Source organism: Procambarus clarkii, chromosome 6 (assembly GCF_040958095.1).
Source record: "Procambarus clarkii isolate CNS0578487 chromosome 6, FALCON_Pclarkii_2.0, whole genome shotgun sequence".
Taxonomy (NCBI): Eukaryota; Metazoa; Arthropoda; class Malacostraca; order Decapoda; family Cambaridae; genus Procambarus; species Procambarus clarkii.
Window position 1 is genome coordinate 24991102 of NC_091155.1, and position 22228 is coordinate 25013329.

General features: G+C 41.5%; 1 protein-coding gene across 1 annotated transcript in view; it reads left to right on the top strand.

Annotated features, from left to right (window-relative positions):
- nompC (no mechanoreceptor potential C) overlaps positions 1-22228 on the top strand; it is a 64289-nt gene that overhangs the window by 40153 nt on the left and 1908 nt on the right. The window contains exons 14-30 of the mRNA XM_069310956.1: positions 8-160; positions 509-709; positions 1256-1462; positions 2169-2313; positions 3315-3523; positions 4734-4814; positions 5413-5529; positions 6461-6667; positions 7196-7327; positions 10425-10595; positions 12496-12626; positions 14021-14170; positions 15912-16103; positions 18353-18603; positions 19864-19988; positions 21080-21305; positions 21688-21840. Coding sequence (XP_069167057.1) covers positions 8-160; positions 509-709; positions 1256-1462; positions 2169-2313; positions 3315-3523; positions 4734-4814; positions 5413-5529; positions 6461-6667; positions 7196-7327; positions 10425-10595; positions 12496-12626; positions 14021-14170; positions 15912-16103; positions 18353-18603; positions 19864-19988; positions 21080-21305; positions 21688-21840 — 2851 coding nt within the window. The remainder of the gene's footprint in view (positions 1-7; positions 161-508; positions 710-1255; positions 1463-2168; positions 2314-3314; positions 3524-4733; positions 4815-5412; positions 5530-6460; positions 6668-7195; positions 7328-10424; positions 10596-12495; positions 12627-14020; positions 14171-15911; positions 16104-18352; positions 18604-19863; positions 19989-21079; positions 21306-21687; positions 21841-22228) is intronic.

Consider the following 22228-nt stretch of genomic DNA (forward strand, 5'->3'; position numbering starts at 1 on the left):
CTCACAGGTGTGTGACGCCCTCCTGACGCATAAGGCCTTCGTCAACGCCCGTAGCATGTCCGGGCTGACGGCGCTGCATCTGGCGGCCATGAAGGGCTACAACGAGCTGGTCCGCGCCCTCATCACCAAGCACCACTCGCAGAAGGAAGCCCTCACTCTGGTGAGACAGAGGGCCTCTTAAGTCCCCCCTTCATACAGTCTCTTCACTTCTGTTTCTCCTAGTGGTTTTCCGGTGTTTTTGAAAGTGTTGCATTTACCGTGGAATTATTTTTTTTGGATGCGGATATAATCTTATTAGTTATTGAGTTTTCTGCGTTATTCTCATTTTTTTGTGATTATTACTAGTTCATATGGCATTTTTGGTCTATGTATGCGTAGACAACTGAAAAACTGGTGTGAATTATTGTTTTATTTTGATGTTTATATTTCGAAATGTACGTTTTCTTTATTGATGTTGAGGGGTGGCTTTCTCAAATCATTATTCAACTTTTCAATACCGTTGCTACAGACGAAGCAGACGCCGTTGCATCTCGCGGCGGAGGAGGGGCAGCTGGAGGTGTGCGACACTCTGCTACAGCTCGGGGCGGACTACAACGCCACTACTGACGCAGGGCAGAAGGCTGTCCACGTCGCGGCCATGCGCAACAACTCCGAGGTGGTGAAGCTTTTTCTCAAGACTTCTCCTGAGCTGGTCACCACCGCCGACAAGGTCAGTCACCAGTGTGTCTTAAGATGGGCGGAGACTGAGCATTGATTACGGGCTATTCATGCCCGTGCCACCTCTTGGGTGGCTTAAACTTCATCAAGTAATCATCAATCTGAGAGTTGAGATAATGTGTCACACGTGAGTGTTGGAAAGGGGGAAGGGGACCGGATTGATGTTAGGCTTGAAGACTATCAACCTCCATATTGAAGATTGATGATTCATGAAGATTAAGCCACCCAAAAGGTGGCACGGGCATGAATAGCCCGTAAGTGGTGGCCCTTTTGAGCCATTACCAGTATCAAGAGCTTGATACTGGAGATCTGTGGAGGTGCGACTGCACCCTGCGTGACGGGAGATGTCTCCCGTGCCCTTATGTCACGTCCAAGTGTTATATATATGAACAAATCCACAAGGGCCGTGACGAGGATTTGTTATATATATAGTCGGCTTACCCCCTAGTACCCTCGACCTGATAATTAATATACCTTTTTACCACCGTTTTCATCACAATCTCCATCACTATACCTTCCCCATCTCGCCCCTCCGCAGGACGGCAACACCTGCGCGCACATCGCAGCGCTGCAGGGGTCGGTGGACGTGGTGAGGGAGCTCATGAGACACAACAGAGGCGTGGTGATCAACGGTAAGAACCGCGTCGGGGAGTCCACGACGCTGCACCTGGCCGCTGAAGGAGGTCACGCCAACCTCGTCAAGTTCCTCATTGAGAACGGCGCCTCGCCCAAAGCTGAGAACGGCGTAGGTTTCTTTTAGTTGGTGTTCAGTTCTATTATTTGTTTGAGGATATGTTGAAGCAGTGTGTTGTGGGATTCGAACCGGCGTTTCTGAATCGTTCAGGAATGCGAGTTTGATCCTATTGTACATCCTAAATATTTTATTATAGATACATTACGTCCTTGTGATTTTATTATACATTATTTATTTGTTTTTTGATTGGATAAATTCTGAATATTTATATATAAATATATATATATCTAGGTATTTTAGATACAAATTTTTTTCTTATTTCTTCCGAAAATTTGTATGTTGTAAATTATAGTTCATGAATTTTAGTCAATGTAGCTCCCTTTCTAGGAGACTACAAACCGAAAACCATTTTATATTGTGACTCTTTTACCCTTATATAGATAAATTAAAAATATAAAATTTTTTAAGTGCTCTATTCAAAAAGTTTCCAATGCGATCAATATTTCGTGAGGACTTGATACGGTTTCCCAGCAATATAAACACGTTCCACGATATATCCATTTAGCGATCAACAGTCATTTAGCTATATTCGTTCAGATATCTCTCTATATTCAATTAACTAAATATCTCTATTATTTTGTATCTATATCTCTCCTGTTCGCCGGACCGTTGATAATTATACTGATGAAAGAAATCAATCCCATTTACCTAAGTTAATGTAACTTTTCTTTGTATGCGTGTGCGTGTGCGCGTGCAGGCGGGGTTCACAGCAGTGCACCTGGCAGCGAGGTACGGTCACATACAGGTATTGGACACCTTGAGGGAGGTCACCAGCTTGAGGATAACGAGCAAGAAGCTGGGTCTCTATGCCCTTCACGTCGCTGCTCACTACGGTCAAACAGGTCAGCTTTGAAAGTGACATTGTAATAGGTTTATTTGACATGTCATACACAATAGAGGGTGTGTGGTTGTGATTGTATATTTACACTTTTCACAACAATTTGTTTTAAATTATTTGCCTTTCTGGGTGGATAGATAGCTAGCTTGGGTCGTGGTACCGGATGGATGGATGGTTGGGTTAATTTTCAATTGGGATGGATAGGATAGTGAGTTGTGAATAGGTGGGTCATGAGCAGGTGGGTGACAAGATGTGGAGGCGAGGGGTTAGTTATGTTTTCAATGATTCGAGTCTCAGACAAGACATGAAATTACAAGTATTAAATGTTAAATCGATTGATAATTGCCACCATCGATATATATTATGGCATAAAATTGTATTTGGATAGAGAAAAGGGCATTTGGAGCCATTTGGGGATTGGGGAAAGGGGGGTTTCTGGAGGATTGGGTAGAATAGGGTAAGGTGGAATTTGTTGATGGATGAAAAGCATTTTAATCACAATGGGTGGGAAGTGTGGAGCGAAATAGGTGGGATTGGTAGAGCATATAATGGATTGGGTGTTGAAGTGGGGGATGTTAGGATTGGAAGACTCTCGTGTAGGATTGTGATGGGTGTAAGTGCCAATACAATCATCCAGAACCATGTCTAAGATAATCCCAGGTCTCTGAATGATGAAAAATGACACCCCCCCCCAAAAAAAAAAACGACATCTCATCCGAAATTTGTAAACGTGATTTTTTAGATTTAAATTTTTTAATTAAAATTGAATTAGATTTAATTAAAAATGTATATTTTAAAAATCTAAACACATGAATATGAAGCTCCATAGATAGTAAAATCCTTCATCCTTCAAATGCAGTAATATACAGTACAATAGTGTCAAAGCGTTTTAGACAACAATTGATACATGTGGGAAAAGGATACCAGAATGCTTGTCACGAATCGCCACGAATACAGGGAATTCGAATCCTTAACCTTATCCCGTTACATCTTTTCTTCGATCAGAGATCGTGCGAGAGCTGCTGACTCACATTCCAGCCACGATCAAGTCGGAGCCGCCCATTTTGAGCGGTGGGCGGCCTTTCCTGCCCGACCTGGGGGCGGAGGCTGACCTCACCCCCCTCCACTTGGCCGCCCACCAGGGTAACGAAGGCGTCGTCAGGATACTCTTTAACATCCCCGGGGTCCAACCTGACGTTACTTCCCGACTCAACGTTAGTAGCAACGTAGAGAAATTGTTTAGATCTGCCTAGATCCTTAGAGCCTTGTAATAACTTGACTATCAATTTACATTCCTTTAATAGTGGTATTTCTAGCACTAATACTAAAATACCAAATGTTATTTCTGAAATACGAATGCTATTGCACATATATTAATGACATAGATAAATTGGCAAAAAAATAAAATAATTGCTTCTATCCTGTGATTTTTTTTTATTGTGTGTTTGTCATTCTTTCTTCTTAGCTGATATTTGGGGTTCGGCTGGATAGACATTAACATTTTTACAAGTCTTTGTAAAGCTAGAAGTTGTTATCCTCCATCATCTTATGTCCAGTCTTCAGTACTGGAAAAATGTCAATGACCTTACTGTTGTGTAGAGCGCCAATGACCTTTAGGTTTTAAATCGGAAGACCCTGAATGCTGTTCGTTTCTTGGCTACTTATCTTGTCTTTCTTATCTTATCTCGAACTTCTTGGGTATTTTAGTTCCTGCAGTTACATCGTACTGTTTAGTCCTCACATTATCTCAGAATCAAATGTAATCTGCCAATGCGTTTCACCAAACAGATCTAGCTTAAACTTTATGTTTAATGGACTTAAGGCATTGGGCATCTTCTCTTTTGTATAAATCTAGAATTAATAAACAGTTATCAGCATAGACAAGGGTTTTAGGGATATGAATATGTCAACGAAGTTGAATATCAAGAACTTCTCCAAGAACCTGATCTTGAAGGCGTCGAGCACAATCCTGAGATTCCTGGTGCTTGTAACTCTGGCGAAAGACTGCTGCATCGTGTTCAATCTGGAGAAAGTTGCATGTCTAGTCCATTTCTATCGCGTATACAAAGGTATGTTTCTTCTCTCCATCATCTTCACAAGGAAACAACGCCATATGCCTCCCATAGCGAGAGAGAGAGAGAGAGAGAGAGAGAGAGAGAGAGAGAGAGAGAGAGAGAGAGAGAGAGAGAGAGAGAGAGAGAGAGAGAGAGAGAGAGAGAGAGAAAGAGAGAGAGAGAGAGAAAGAGAGAGAGAGAGAGAGATTAAACAAATACTCATCTATGTCCTAAGAGTAAATAAGCTCCCCCCCACTCCACTCTGGCGTCTTCCCCGAGTGTGTGTTCGAAATGATCCGCAGGAGGAGGAAGCTGCCATTGCTTCCTCCTCAAGAGGGGGGCACTTGATCATCTTATCTTCCTCCCACAGGGCTACATCCCTCTCCATCTGGCCTGCATCGGAGGCCACACATCCGTTGTGGGGCTCCTTCTCTCCAAGTCCACGAAGCAGGTGAGTTATTGTGGGGTGTTCTCTCTGTCTCTCTCTCTCTCTCTCTCTCTCTCTCTCTCTCTCTCTCTCTCTCTCTCTCTGCCACTCCCGTGCTGCAGATCTCTCTCCCTAACACTGTATGACTTTCTCTTGTCATTATTAGACATTAGAAGATTGGAATAATTTGAATATAATATTAATGCAGTTTGTTTATAAATAATGTCTTCTCAGGCAATGTAAGCCATATTTATTATAGTGATTGTTGACATGGGATGCTTTTACATGTTAAATGTTAATATGACTTTACTGTAAGATATGACAGTATGTGTTAACTAATACATAAATCTATTAATTCATGTCTCCGCTGCATATTGCAACAGCGTATATGTTTTTGATACAATATGTATCAAAAACATATTTTTGCATTATGCATTAACCATTGGACATATACATATAAATATACATATAAAATACATAGAGTATGTATTTGATATGTACATTTAAAATTATAATACTATATAATGCTCTAGTGTTATTGCTGTATTATGCCCGTCAAAAATGTATCTCTATGATAAATTGCCTGATAACTTGTCATTTCACTTCTCTGCACGACCACCAGGTGGCCAAGATGGACAAGCGTGGCCGGACGGGGCTCCATCTAGCGGCTATGCACGGTCACTATCACCTGGTGGCCCTCCTCATGGGCCAGGGGGCCGAATTAGGGGCCAAGGATAGAGTAAGTACTCTCGTAATGGCCATTAGAGGATGGTCGTGGCCTGGATGGTCGTACATAACTGTGGTATTACCAGAAAAGTTAGGTTTTTACCTTGGACAGGAGAGTATAAGTACAGATGTGGGTATTGTATCGAGATTTTTTTTCTTTTTAGAGAAATTATAGGACTTTAAGGCATTGGATTCTCCCTGAGGAGAACTGTGTTATTCTGTTCGTAAAACGTTTGAATCTTGAGGTATCAAGAGGGAATCCTTGTTTTATTTTTTTGCTCAGGATCTGTATCTGTTTTTATTGCTTTATTTTCCAAGTTATTCAATTGATCTAATTTGCATATAACTTCCTCATTCCCTGCACCAAGTCTGAATATCTTTGATTATACGTTCCCTCAATCAGGAAATCTTTTACTTTCATATAGGACTAAAGATGTCTTTCAGGGAATTTTTAACATTCACCATTAGGATTTACGTCAGGTATCTTCCACTGATTCCTAAGAATATGTAATTGTTAGCTTCTATAAATATTCAGAAACGACAGAGTCACTCAACTTTTCCTCTGACGGTCGGAAGCAGGAGACAAACACACACCTCAGTTGACGTGTTTGCGCTCAACGACGCAAACTGCCCCGTGAACCACTCACACGCCTCTCACACGCCCAGGATGAGCTCTGGGCTTGAAAGTGAAAGGACGACCACGTTTCGGTCCGTCCTGGACCATTCTTAAGTCGTTTGTCGACTTGAGAATGGTCCAGGACGAACCGAAACGTCGTCGTCCCTTCACTTTCTAGTGTGTGGTCTGGTCAACATATTTCAGCCACGTTATTGTGACTCATCGTCTTCATCTGGGCTTGAAAACTCATCCTTGCCATAGTTGGGTCGTTAACAGTCAGTTGTAGGTGATTTATCCCCCCTGATAATTCCCTCTGCCACTCCCCCAGGATGGCCTCACGCCTCTCCACTACAGTGCCAGGGCGGGACAACTGGAGGTGGTGAAGCTCCTGGTGGAGGCAGGGGCGTCGCCGGAGGACAAGTCCACGGAGGGTAAGACGCCCATCACCTTCGCCGTGGCCAGCGAGCACGTCGACGTCTACAACTACCTCATCAACAAGAAACACGACTCGTACAAGCTCCTGGAGGATAAGAAGGTGAGGATGGAATGTAGAGGAAGAAGTGAAGTGAATTATCAAGAGAAAGCGCCAAGTAATTACGACTATATAGCACTGTGAAGGGGTCAGGATAAGGATTTGAGATGGGACGGGGAGAAGGAATGGTGCTCAACCACTTGGACGGTCGGGGATTGAACGCCGTGTAGAGGGAGAAAGAAAAAGGGGGAAAAAGACAGGTAGAAAAGGGAAGGAGGGAAGAAGTAATTGAGGAAGAGGACTAGAATAGCAGGAGAGAAATCAAAGGGCATATCAACAATAAATACAGAACTAGCAGGAAAATAGTAGACTGCGTTACACTGCATTTTCATGCATTTTATTACAATACATTATGGCTTATCATATCGCATTGCAATGCATTTCCTTGTAATTAATCGTGTTGAACTACATTATCTTGCATTAAATCGTGTTGAACTACATTTTTTTTTTATTAAATCGTGTCATTTTCTTGTAATATATTGCACGACATTTCGGTGTATTTACGGCCAATATAGGAATTTGTTGTTGCAGTACGTGCACGACCTGACGCTGATGAGTAAGAAGCACGGACACTCACCTCTGGAGGAGTTCATCCTCCTCTCTCCTGCACCGGTCGACCTGGCCACCAAGCTGGCCCACACGCTTCTCATACTCTCAGACAAGGTGGGTACACGGGGCGTGACTGAGGCTAGGCGGGCGTGACTGAGGCTAGGGGGGCGTGACTGAGGCTAGGCGGGCGTGATGAGGCTAGGGGGGCGTGACTGAGGCTAGGGGGGCGTGACTGAGGCTAGGGAGGCGTGCCTGAGGCTAGGGGGGCGTGACTGAGGCTAGGGGGGCGTGCCTGAGGCTAGGGGGGCGTGACTGACACTGGGGGGCGTGGGTGAGGCTAGGGAACGGGGTGTGTGTGTGTGTGTACCTGAGGCTCGGGGCGTGTCCGAGGCAAAAGGAGTGATTATTTTCAACCACAAATGGTATAAATGTCAACCAGAATATAACTATTTTCCTCTGTTCTCCATAGTCTAGGCTTGAGAGCTCATCCTTGACATAGTTGGGTCGTTAAAACTCAGTTGTAAGTGATTAAAGAGACAACGAGTAGTGGAGAAAGATGGGAAGAGGAAAAGTGTGAGAGGGGAAGAAAGGAAAGGAGATAAGAGAGAGAGAAAGAGAGAGAGAGAGAGAGAGAGAGAGAGAGAGAGAGAGAGAGAGAGAGAGAGAGAGAGAGAGAGAGAGAGAGAGAGAGAGAGAGAGAGAGAGAGAGAGAGAATGATACTTAAAAGTTCATATATGTGTTCAATGAAAGTCATCAAAAAATAATGCAGAGCTCTACTCACACAACGGGAACTCAAATCCCATTATGGAAAAAATTAAACAATAAGTAAATCATTTTTGCACGATAAAATAGTGTTAGGTCACGGGTGTGTATGTGTGTGTGTGTGTGTGTGTGTGTGTGTGTGTGTGTGTGTGTGTGTGTGTGTGTGTGTGTGTGTGTGTGTGTGTGTGTTAATATCCTGTACACAGCTGTAGGCTGTGTACGGGATTTTCTATGATAACTATTTGTCCAGTGACCTCATCCGCCACTTTGGGGTTTGTATGTAACGATAACCATATAAGTATTGAGTCCCAGGTAGGCTACAGGATGGTCAGGAAGCCATGCTTTAGCGTAAAGTTAATGAACTTGAGACTGATGTATGCCTACTAATGAGCAAGAACAATTAGTTAAGGCGAGAGAGAGAGGTGTATGATAATTCAATTTACAGATTAGTAATTAAATACCATAAGGAACAGGACGGAAACTGGGAAAATTTCTCAAAAACAATAAAGGAGATGGGAGGGGGGGGGGGGGGAACGTGTGACAAGCCGTTGGCTTCCTGTCCGTGTCGAGACCACTAGAGATAGTGGTCCCCAGGTAGCTCCAGCTAAACATGCATTAATCTGTGATTGTGTCTGCCGTGACCCTCTGCGGCTGCACCTCCTTCGTCGCCTCCTGTGCCCCCTCCACCATGACCTGACCTCGACCCCGTAAGTTCAGAAGGCGAGAGTAGTGAAGCATTCTGGCTCCTGTAGCGTGACTTAACCCTCGGTGTCTGGTGTGGCTCTCCCGGCACTCATAGCAAGCCTCGCCTGCCTCGTTAACTATGGCTGGTCTTCCGACGTGTTACTAATGAATTAACACTTGTTTTATCTCATAAGGATCTCACTATCTTATCTTCCCGCGTCTTTGACTCATCCTCTTATCTCTCTTTCTCTCTCTATCTCTCTTTCTGTCTCTTATCTGCAGCTTTCATAGCTATTAACAAGGGCAATACTGTCTTCATCGTTCATTCCTAATGCTGTTCTTTAATGGGTTCTCCTGAAACTATCCACTAACACTCTTATCTTCTCGTGTCTTCGATTCACCCTCTTCTCTCTCTTTCTCTCTCAATCTCTCTTTCTTTCTCTTATCTGCAGCTTTGATAGCTATTAACAAGGGCAATACTGTCTTCATCGTTCATTCCTAATGCTGCTCTTTAATGGGTTCTCCTGAAACTGTCCACTAACAATTCCCGGGGTTATTGACCGCTACGTGTAATACTTCATGTTGTGCTTTGCCATAACTTCTGCAATATATTGGCCACTTATTCGCTTTGACAAGTATGTGAAGCAAATTGTTTAATAACTCTCGGTGCAAGGTATACTAAAGTGGTTTGGATAAGTATGATTCTCTCTAATTTGTTTGTTAATTGCCCCTTCAAATTAATTGGTAAACTTCTAATTTTCTGTGATTTCTGAGTTGTATTTGAAGAGGTTGATTCACAGATTTTGGGTCCTGCTTTTCATCCCTGAATTGACTACATAGTTTTAATTAAAAATTGGTTATTATGCAGTGCTTGTATTATAATCACTAACAAATTCTGAGGATTGGAAGACAGCTTACAGATAGATTTTTGCTCCTGCAATACCATGATTAATGTTATATACCTCCGACCAACAAATACAAACTTCATTTAGTTCCTCTAATCCTCGAGCTTGAGACAGATATATATATATATATATATATATATATATATATATATATATATATATATATATATATAAAATATATATAAATATATATATATATATATATATATATATATATAATATATATATAAATATATATATATAAAATATATATAAATATATATAAATATATATAAATATATATATATAATATATAAATATATATAAATATATATATATATAAAATATATATAAATATATATAAATATAAATATATATAAATATATATATATATATATATAATATATATAAATATATATAAATATATATATATATATATATATTAATTTTTTTAATTTTTTTTTTTAAACCTAGAAGGGGTACCACCTCTGGTGCAAGTGTAGGGACCCATAGCCTCGGAGAAGAAAATAAAGAGTACTCAGAGAAGACCTTGTGGATCCTCACTGAAACAAATAAAACATACAGGAAATGAGGAAACATATCCTCATATATATATATATATATATACATATATATATATATATATATATATATTATATATATATATATATATATATATTTTACCTTGGATGCAATATATTCTTGTTAATGTCCTTTATACACAATTCTCCCCTCCCTTTCCTGCTCCATCTCTTGTTCCTTCTCTTCTTAATATCTCTCTCCCATTTAATTTCCTCTCACCACCCTCACACAAACATTACCAAAATCATAACTTGTGTCTATTGTTTCCTCCCCCTTCTGCCGCGACGTGGCCCTACAGGAGAAGGAGAGCAGCAGAGACCTGCTGGAGGCGTCGCTGTTCAGCGAGGCTCTGGCCACGGAGCTGGTGGCCATCTCTGCCGCCAGCTCCTCCCCAGGGCTGCTCCTTAGGGCCGTCGACAACAGGAATGTCGTCCTTCTAGACTCCCTTATCGAGCACGAGCAGAAAGAGGTATGTGTGTGTGTGTGTTTACTATTTGTGTCTGTGGGATTGAGCTGTTAGCTCTTGGACCCCGCCTTCCTAACTGTCGCGGTTGTCTAATGTACCGCTTCCGCTCCTAATTTTCTCTATCTTATTTACAACATATATTTCTCTCAAACTCACATATATATAGACAGCCCGTAGCAGCTGTCTAACTCCCGGGTACCTATTTACTGCTTGGTAAACAGGGGCATCAAATGAAAAGAACTGCTCATTTGTTTTTGCCTCGACCGGGAATCGAACTCGGGCCCTTTAAACTACGATTCCTGAGTGTGGGAGCATTCAGATATTACAAATTATAATTTCTTTTGTACCATAAATATAAGGTCACTTAGTCACTTATACCGAATAAATAATATATTATATATATATATATATATATATATATATATATATATATATATATATATATATATATATATATATATATATATATATATATATATATATATATATATATACTGTATTTACTTAAATACAAAAATATTATTTTAATCGTGTATTTGTATCGTGGGTCCAGGACTTTGTGATATACAATGACGCAAATTTGTTTTATTGGATTTTAAAGAATTCCGAAAAGAATATTTACCTTATGGTAAGTTTTATACAGTCCTGAGAGATTCATGATATAAAGTTTCCTTATTTCGGTACCGCAAGCCATCATATTCGTGAAGATCTTCTTAGCATACCGTGACAAAGTTACCCACAGTTATGGTGTTATTATATGTTCACGTCATAATAATATTGGAACTTAAAAAAATGTGTTTTTTTAAGCTTTAAGTTAATTTTTTAAGTAATCAAGCTACACTGCCCGAGGCGTTGGAGGACGCCTTACGATACCCTGAACACGACGACTGTCAACTTAAAGTTGTGTCTCTTACCGTAGAGAATTGTCGATATAATTCCTCAGTGTCCGGCGAGCACGACTGGTCACGGAACGACACTTTCACTTACAACCATTTCACTGTTATGATTTCTGCTTCTCTCTGCCTGAACCTAGACGCCTTAGAATCAAGTCATATTGCCAGCATGAGACGCGAGTCGAACCACTCTGAAACCTCGACTGCAATATTTACATACTAACGCGTCTGCTGTAACGAGGTCGGTAGTGTTGTGTGAGCGTTTATATTTTTATAACTGGCAAAAGATATTTGTATTAATTTTTTACATTTTTATATGTCTGTATAAACTCTTGTACATGTATTGATATCTAGGTTTTCTGATAATTATGTTTTTTCTGAGGAAATTCTTAATTTTATTTTAATCCAAATAATCCGAGGAAAACAGTACAAATTGATAATTATGTTCGAACTTTTTTTTGAACAGTGCTTCGAACTCTGTGTTCGAATCGCAAATTTCTAAATCCTTAGCCCACGTACTGCAAATACCTAAACAACTAACGTAAGTCAACTCAGGTCTAACTATACGTCAAATTCTAAAATATTATAATATTAACTTATCTTTGTGGAAATACAGAGTTCGAATATCCAGTACCGAAACATTTCTTGATAATTACTGCATGTGAATGAAGTAATTACCACATGCAGGCGATGAGTCACAATAACGTGGCTGAAGTATGTTGACCAGACCACACACTAGAGAGTGAAGGGACGACGACGTTTCGGTCCGTCCTGGACCATTCTCAAGTCGATTGTGATGTCACAATCGACAATCGACTTGAGAATGGTCCAGGACGGACCGAAACGTCGTCGTCCCTTCACTTCTAGTACGTGGTCTGGTCAAGTAATTACCACATTCACCTGAAAGGATTTCTCCCCGTTTTGTAAACACAAGCAATTGATGACACCTCACCATTGGACAGGAGGATATCTGTCTGTCGTACCTGTCAACATTACCGTCTCTCCCACAGGTGATCGCCCATCCAGCGGTACAGAGGTACCTGTATGATGTGTGGATGGGAAGCCTTGATTGGCCTGCCTGGAAGATGGTCATGATGTTCTTCGCCTTCCTGTTCTTGCCTCCAGTCTGGATCTTCTTCAGGTAGGAGACTGTTCTTAGCGTGTTCTTCTTCGTCTTTTTTTTTAGTGTCTGGTCTAATCTTTCCGTTTTCTATTTGTGTTGTTATTCGTTTTCTTTCTCTGTTAACGTTCAATTTAATTTTTCAGTTTTCAGCGTTTCAGAACTTTTTCAAATTATGTTTCGCTGTGTTCTACCGATTTTGTTATATAGTGTTCTAGATATTTGTTATACGGTGTTCTACCTATTTTATTATCCAGTGTTCTTAATTTGAAGAACTTTGTGTAACACTTATGTTACGAAGTGATCTTGTAAATGTTTCATAGTGTTCTGTAAATTGTTACTCTATTCTGTTCTGCAGCTTATGTTACGCAATGTTCTATAGATTATGTTCAACGGTGCTATACATATTATGCTATACATACTTTTCTTCATATATAAAAGACACAATCATTTTCTTCATATAGAAAAGACAAATCCATATAGAAAAGACACAATTTTCTTCATATAGATAAGACACAATTTTCTTCATATAGAAAAGACAATTTTCTTCATATAGATAAGACACAATTTTTTTTCATATAGATAATACACAATTTTCTTCATATAGATAAGACACAATAAAGGTCAAAACGTGTCTCACTTTGCCCTACTCCTTTCACAAAGAGATTCTCTCAAGGGCAGATTTTAGAGATTTTCAGAGAAGCCTTTGATTCAGAATTTGTTGATTGGGTATTGGGCTTAAGGCCAATTAACTGAAAGAGGGGGTTATTAAGGCCTATCAACCCCGGAAGGCTTATCAAGGCCTATATACCTGGAGGGAATTATTAAGACCTATCAATCTTTAAGAGGGTTATTAAGGCCAATTAACTTCGAAGGGAATCTAAAATAACAATAACAGCTAGCTAACTGACCAATCAGCAAGTATACCTTAGTCCTGAACATTATACAGGACTAAAGTATACTATCTCTCGGTGTAAATACACCGAAGAAAACATTCTCTATAAATATATTCCTGTGTACTTACCCCACGAAAGAATAAATACTCGAAGTGACCTAAATATTAGCGAATATCTAGAGTAGATATTCTCTAGAGTAGAGTAGGATAGAGTAGAGTAGAATATCTAGAGTAGAATAGCTATTAGAGTAGCGAATATTTATATTGCGGCTTCTAAAAACTCCTTAATTCTTGTGTCACTGTCTCATCTACTCATCTACAAAAAAAAATCTACCTCTCGAAGGGTGTTTAATAATGTAAGTCATTTTTATATGTATCGTCTGTGTGTGCGTGTGTGTGTGTGTGTGTGTGTGTGTGTGTGTGTGTGTGTGTGTGTGTGTGTGTGTGTGTGTGTGTGTGTGTGTGTGTGTGTGTGTGTGTAAATGTGTTTTTATAAATTGTTTGACTTTTCTTTTTCAAGTATGCCGCTGGGACACATGTACAACGAGGTGCCCATAGTGAAGTTCATCGCCTACCTTGTGTCGCATCTCTACTTACTGATGCTAATGATCATCTCTGTGGTCACGCCTCTCAGCCCAATCTGGGAGAACACCAACCTCATACCCAACTGGTGAGACATCTGGCGTGCTCAGACATCCCTCTTCCTCCCACTTTCTGTTTTTCAGGAATGTTTCTGCGCGAGCCCTTCTAAGTCTTACTCATTTCTGTCTTAAGTGGTTCGATGAGTGTTTATGACTCGCTTCGGTAAAGTTATGTTCAATGTGTTTAACAACACATTGTTATATGTGTTGTTAATCACGGTTTTAAATTGGTGTTGAATCTTAGTTGAAATTTTATTTGGTTTGTAACTATGCAGTGTGTTAGTTAATGGTCCAGTGGTCTGTTTGGGTTGTAACTCTGTACTGTGTTGGGTAATGTTCCAGTGGTCTGTCGGGCATTTCTTAACAATACTGACATTTCTTCTCTTAAACTTGCTTGTAGACGGTGCTGTTCTCTCCCTGCTGGTGATGTTTTGTCTGCTGGTAATGGGTCTGCTGGTGGTGCTGGTGTTACTAGTGATATTGTGTCTGCTGCTGCTGCTTCTGCTCCTGTTGCTTCTTTGTTACTATGTGTTTTCACTCCCTTTTGCTGTTGATGTATTTGCCTAATAATTAATAATGCTGCTGCTACTGTTCTACGTCACTGTTGGTGTTTATATATGTGTTGTGGTGGGTACTTGCTCTCCTGTTGCTGCTGTTATGGCTGACGTTGCACTGTTGTGGTGGGTACATTGCTCTCCTGTTGCTGCTGTTATGATTGATGTTGCACTGTTATGGTGGGTACATTGCTCTCCTGTTGCTGCTGTTATGGTTGATGTTGCACTGCTGTGGTGGGTCCATTGCTCTCCTGTTGCTGCTGTTATGATTGATGTTGCACTGTTATGGTGGGTACATTGCTCTCCTGTTGCTGCTGTTATGGTTGATGTTGCACTGTTATGGTGGGTACATTGCTCTCCTGTTGCTGCTGTTATGGTTGATGTTGCACTGTTGTGGTGGGTACATTGCTCTCCTGTTGCTGCTGTTATGATTGATGTTGCACTGTTGTGGTGGGTACATTGCTCTCCTGTTGCTGCTGTTATGATTGATGTTGCACTGCTGTGGTGGGTCCATTGCTCTCCTGTTGCTGCTGTTATGATTGATGTTGCACTGCTGTGGTGGGTACATTGCTCTCCTGTTGCTGCTGTTATGATTGATGTTGCACTGTTGTGGTGGGTCCATTGCTCTCCTGTTGCTGCTGTTATGGTTGATGTTGCACTGCTGTGGTGGGTACATTGCTCTCCTGTTGCTGAATTTGCAGAGCCAGCCAGCTTGTAGCCAGATGTTGACTGTTATCCCCAAAACCAGACGTGCAAAATTATAATGCAGTTTTAATAAATTAGTATTAGTGTTGATTCCATTAGAGTTTGGATATAATTTGCATAATTAATGCTTTGCAAATATACCCGAGTAGACGTTCTAGTTACTGTATATTTTTCATCACAAAATCTAATTTCTGTCTCCCCAACTCTCATGCAAATGCATGAGTTATATTTATATTTCCCGTCAAGGGCTAAGTACTTGATTGTGTATTATTAAGCTCTAATTTGTTTTCGATTTCATTGACTTATACCATTTCTGATCCTTGTAATGATAACACTTACTGCTCTACCTGCAACTGAATGTTGCAATTAGATATCTTATAGCAATAAAGTAGCAATACAAAGTAGCAATACAAAATATCTTATAGCAATACAAAGTAGCATTTAGATATATTAAAGCAACAGAGTACCAGCTTCGATGTTTGTATCCTCTCTACCACTGGGCCTCCTTCAGGTACGAATGGCTGCTCCTGCTGTGGCTGAGCGGCAACCTGGTGATGGAGCTCACTAACCCAGGGGACATCGCTGGCCTGGGCTGGATTAAGGTCTTCGTGCTGGTGTTCAGCGGCTTGGGCATCCTGGTGCACCTGGTAGGGTTCTTCTATCTGGGGGACACCGAACTCATCCCAGAGATGCTGTACATCAGGTGAGTTGTGTGTGTGTGTGTGTTTATGTGTGTGTGTGTGTGTGTGTGTGTGTGTGTGTGTGTGTGTGTGTGTGTGTGTGTGTGTGTGTGTGTACTCACCTACTCACCTAGTTGTGCTTGCGGGGGTTGAGCTCTGGCTCTTTGGTCCCGCCTCTCAACTGTCAATCAACAGGTGTACAGGTTCCTGAGCCTATTGGGCTCTATCATATCTACACTTGAAACTGTGTATGGAGTCAGCGTCCACCACATCACTTCCTAATGCATTCCATTTGTCAACCACTCTGACACTAAAAAAGTTCTTTCTAATATCTCTGTGGCTCATTTGGGCACTCAGTTTCCACCTGTGTCCCCTAGTGCGTGTGCCCCTTGTGTTAAACAGCCTGTCTTTATCAACCCTGTCAATTCCCTGTGTGTGTGTGTGTGTGTGTGTGTGTGTGTGTGTGTGTGTGTGTGTGTGTGTGTGTGTGTGTGTGTGTGTGTGTGTGTGTGTGTGTGTGTGTGTGTGTATGTGTGTGTGTGTATGTGTGTGTGTGTCCCTCGGGGGGGGGGGACCGTTCCCTGGGGGTCTATGTTTACCTCCGCAGTGAGGAGTGTGTGAGTGTAGGGCTGTTGACCAGACCACACACTAGAAAGTGAAGGGACGACGACGTTTCGGTCCGTCCTGGACCGTTGTCAATTCGATTGTGAATGGACTTGATCAACTTGAGAATGGTCCAGGACGGACCGAAACGTCGTCGTCCCTTCACCTTCTAGTGTGTGGTCTGGTCAACCTACTTCAGCCACGTTATTGTGTCTCGTAGCCTGCAGTGTAGGACTGTCGGGAGTTGTGGATAGAGAATTATTCTAAGTAGATATAGGGTTGATGGGTATTACAGATTGGAAGGTATATATGATTCATATAAAAAAAACTATATATGTAATTTGGAACCACACACCTCTGCAAGGAGTAATGTTACTGTATCATACAAAAAATGTATACGTCTTGCAATAAATTATGCAATTCTTGAGAGGGAATACAATTCTTTGAAGGATGAGCGGATATTGATTATTTAGAGACGTATATTGCTACGAGTAGACAAGTGATAATTCATTCCAGAAAATATATAATTATCATCGTAATAGTTCTATCTCATGAAGTATAACAATCAACATACTATAATATGTTATATTTTCACATAATATAATAAATATTCTTATAACATGATAATTTTCAACTCAGGAGAGATTCACTTCGTAAATGAGAAACTCAATTCTAGTTCACTTTCCCTCCCACTGTCTGTCATTTGACTTTATTATGTGTAATGCACATTGATGAAGTTGATCATTCTGATAAGTGTGTATACTTATTAAGAGGATTATTCCCATCTGTGTTTCGTTGATAATCCCTTCCGACAGTCCTTCCTTTCTAATATAGCTCTCTTCTTCCCATCAACCCTCTCATCAAATAGCCCTCTCGTTCATCAACTATCCTCAACTACTCTAACAGCTCTCTCCGATCCAAGAGCCTCCCCTTCTATCTCTCTCAATCAGCCCTAACATCCTTCAACGGCTCTCACCTTCTCATCCTCAATCCATCGCTATTCTATGCATACAATCGCTCGGAGTTACCCACAATCTGTCCATAACGTGTCTGTAACCCCCCTCTGTAACCTGCTCAACATGCATCTACATTGAGCTTCTTAATGATAGCCTATATACAATCCGGTAGCTTTCCTGTAGCCTCTCTGTAACCTGTACGTTATCTCTCAACTTCCCTGTGTCCGGTCAAAGGTTCTACAGGACCTACTCAATAACGTTTCTTAAAAAGGTAATACATTCACGCTACCATCCACCCTAAAATGCCCCAATCTCCCTTTTATTCTCCCCTTTAATCCAAAAAAATACCGTAATCATTTCCTTTCACAAGTCACTTTCACAAGTCACTTTCTCCTCCCAAAAATGTTTTTAATGCTACCTGTCCCCAAACCTTGCCTGTAACACTGCCTATCAGTGTTACAGGTAAGGTTACAGGCAACACTACCTCTCATAAACCCCGAGTATCGTTCAATGGGTATACTCACGGGGTATAACTACCATTTCTCGGTGTATATACATTGAGGGGGTTTATTATACTTCTGGACTATGTTAAGGGCTAAAGTATACTGGCTGGTTGGTCAGTATGCTATTGTGGTGGCCTTTAATAACCTTTCTGAAGGCCTTTAGACCAAATAAACAACGCATCATAGCCTATCGTGCCTCTCCTGCGCCAGGAACAACTTTTTGGCCATTGCGACTCTTCTGGCGTCCGTACAACTCTTGGACTTCCTCTCGTTCCATCACCTCTTCGGTCCCTGGGCCGTCATCATCGGTAAGCTGATGGTGGACCTGGGCCGGTTCTTGGTCATTCTCGCCATCTTCGTCTTCGGCTTCTCCATGTACGTGGCTGCCATCTACAACCCCATCAGACCCATCTATAGTGAGCTGAACATGACTAGTGAGAACACGGGCTATCCACCAGCAGGTAATTATAGTCCTACTTGGGGATCCTACCTAGGAGAGAGAGAGAGAGAGAGAGAGAGAGAGAGAGAGAGAGAGAGAGAGAGAGAGAGAGAGAGAGAGAGAGAGAGAGAGAGAGAGAGAGAGAGAGAGAGAGAGAGAGAGAGAGAGAGAGAGAGAGTTTACAAAGGCTAGGCAGTAGTAATGTTATATATCAATACTGTAGACATGCATCAAGAAGTTGAAAGAAGTTGTTGTGTGTATGAACGGCTGTGAGCGAGTCTGAGAATGATGGTAAGACCATCATTCTATATGTAAGGCTATATGTAAGACCGGAACTTGGAGCCCTTTCTTCTCCCTCCTTCTCCTTCCCCGCCTCCTCTTTCCTCACATCACTTATTACTAATTCTGTCCCATCTTATTATATATCTTCTTCTTTGCCTTCTGCCTCATCTTCCTTCATCTTTCTACCCTTCGCCCAGTCATCCTACTCCAGCTACGAAAGGTGTGTAGAGGAAGACAAACAATAACCCACTTACTGGGGTTCAACAAGGAAGTTTGCTTAAGTTTGCTTTCCTGGAAGACTTATCGCCGAACAATCAATGCGCAGTGAAAATCTGCAAACCCCAAACAATTTAAGGTGAATATTTGTAAACCCCAAACAGTTTAAGGTGAAAATTTGCAAACCCCAAACAATTTAAGGTGAAAATTTGCAATCCCCAAACAATTTAAGGTGAAAATTTGCAAACCCTAAACAATTTAAGGTGAAAATTTGCAAACCCCAAGCAATTTAAGGTGAAAATCCGCAAACCCCAAACAATTTAAGGTGAAAATTTGCAATCCCCAAACAATTTAAGGTGAAAATTTGCAAACCCTAAACAATTTAAGGTGAAAATTTGCAAAACCCAAACAATTCAAGGTGAAAATATGAATGAGTTTGGGTGGATATAAATAGAAGCTACTCCGTATGAGTGGAAATGAAATTATCAGGAGTAATTACTAAGCCATTACGACTATATAGCACTTGGAAGAGGTCAGGATAAGGATTTGGAATGGGACGGGAGAAGGAGAAGGAATGGTAGCCAACCACTTGGACGGTCGGGGGATTGAACGCCGACCAGTATGAAGGAGACCATCGCTCTACCATCCAACCCAAGTGGTTGTTCATATTTCCTGAAGTAAAGCTGTTTGATACAAGTTTTCTGTGCCATAAAGAGAATAAAATATCTTCATCTTCAGCCCCCTCTTACCTCACCTTCGCCTCTTTCTTCTCTTCTCCCTCCAGAGGCGCCTATCCAAACACCGCTACAGACGGGGGAGATGCTGTTCTTCTCTCTCTTCGGGTTGGTTGAGCCAGACTACATGCCTCCCTTCTACAGCCACCCCTCCTGGAGCCAGTCCCTCATGAAGGTCAGTGACTGATGTTGTAGGTGGCTAGGACTGAGGTAGTGGTCTGTGGTAGATGCTGGTGGTGGTGGTAGATGCTGGTGGTGGTGGTAGTTGCTGGTGGTGGTGGTTGGTAGTGGTGGTGCTCGCATTTGTCTACACTCCTCACATCCCGTTTGAAGTATATATATAAAAATATGTATTAGAGCAAAGTAAATATTCGAGCAAATTATATATAACAGCACGGTATAGATTACAATAATGTATTATAGCAAACTTAATATTATCAGAAAGTATATGGTATATATATATGTGTGTGTGGTTTGATGGTTTGATGGTGTGGTTAGGCTGATGTAGATGTGTTTTAGTTCAAGTGTTCGCATTGAGTGAAACATGTCTCAAGCCGAGGCTTGGAACATATTCATATTAACGTCAAGTACATATATGACTTACCCAGCAATTCAAACATACATATTTACCTTTCACCTTGTGAAGACACGGGGTAAATACATTTCGTCACCTTACACACACCATCCTTATATAACATGCCTAAACGCTTAATAATCCAGCCGCCAGACTACGATTATAAGAAAAAAAAGGATTATACGACGTTAAAATTGATGAATATGGGGGGTTGGCCGCATCATTGAAGAGGATGTATAGGGGAATGCAATCCCTCCCTTCGCTTCTCGACATTCCACAAACCCGTTCGAGAGACCTCTAGTGTACTTCCATTCACCTGGGCTGTATGGGTCTCGAACCGTCGACCCCACGCGTGTGAAGCCGAAACTCTATCAATAGGGCTATGAGTGGTCTTAAAAAGGAAAGAAGTTACACAGTGTTCGCAGTGTTAAGTTAAGGCAGCGTCTGAGATGTTCTCGGACGTAGGTTCGAACCCTCGTCACGGCCCTTGTGGATTTTTTTTTTTGGGGGGGGGGGAGTAAAGAGGAAGGAGAGGCATAGGTGAAGGGAAGTATAGAAGTGGGAAATACAGTGAGAGGTATGAAAGCAGGCGGGCTGTCCGCCTTGCTGACTCGAATTTGGATTTGTTCAGGAAAGAAGTTGTTTTTTTTAGTGCACTTGTCTCATCCAGCATGTCTCATGTGTCCCCACAGATCGTGTTCGGGATCTACCAGATGGTGACGGTGGTCGTGCTCATCAACCTCCTCATCGCTATGATGTCCGACACCTACCAGAGGATCCAGGCTAAGAGCGACACCGAGTGGAAGTTCGGCTTAGCCAAGCTGATCCGGAACATGAGTCGGACCTCCGGAACCCCCTCGCCTCTGAACTTGCTCGTTAAGCTCATTGTTTATATTGTAGCCGTCTTCAAGTTCAAGTGTAAGTTCAGCGTTCGCAGCCCGTATTCATAAACAATGGTTACATGCTCGTTAATTCAGCTGCCAAACCACCCTGTTTGTGAGCAAAAAAAAAAAATACTTTACTCAAGACTCAAATGAATTCGTAATGCAAATAAGTGATTACCAATAAAAACTAAAAAGAAACTAACCTACCCTACCTCTAACTATACGCAAAATTGTAATATACATTAATATTATTTGTATCTTCAAGAAAACATAAATTTCGCTACACAGAACTTTAAAATTTATTAATGTAACTTTATGGTCGGCATTAGTTTGGACAAGAATAACTTAAAGATTTATTGACTTGTTTTCATCTTTGTATTTCCCTTTGACATCTGACCTCTGACCTTTTCCCTCAGGCAACCTGTGTTCAGACAAGGCAATGGAGTACATGAGAACGGAGGGACGCCCGGAGGACCCTCACCAAGCTGACCTGAAGACCGAGTTCGGTGGAGGCTGGATCAAGAAGCTGAGATCGCGAAGCAAAGCCAGTATTATGCCACAGAGCACAGGTATGTCAAGGGCAGTATTATGCCACAAAGCACAGGTATGTCAAGGGCAGTATTATGCCACAAAGCACAGGTATGTCAAGGGCAGTATTATGCCACAGAGCACAGGTATGTCAAGGGCAGTATTATGCCACAAAGCACAGGTATGTCAAGGGCAGTATTATGCCACAGAGCACAGGTATGTCAAGGGCAGTATTATGCCACAGAGCACAGGTATGTCAAGGGCAGTATTATGCCACAGAGCACAGGTATGTCAAGGGCAGTATTATGCCACAGAGCACAGGTATGTCAAGGGCAGTATTATGCCACAGAGCACAGGTATGTCAAGGGCAGTATTATGCCACAAAGCACAGGTATGTCAAGGGCAGTATTATGCCACAAAGCACAGGTA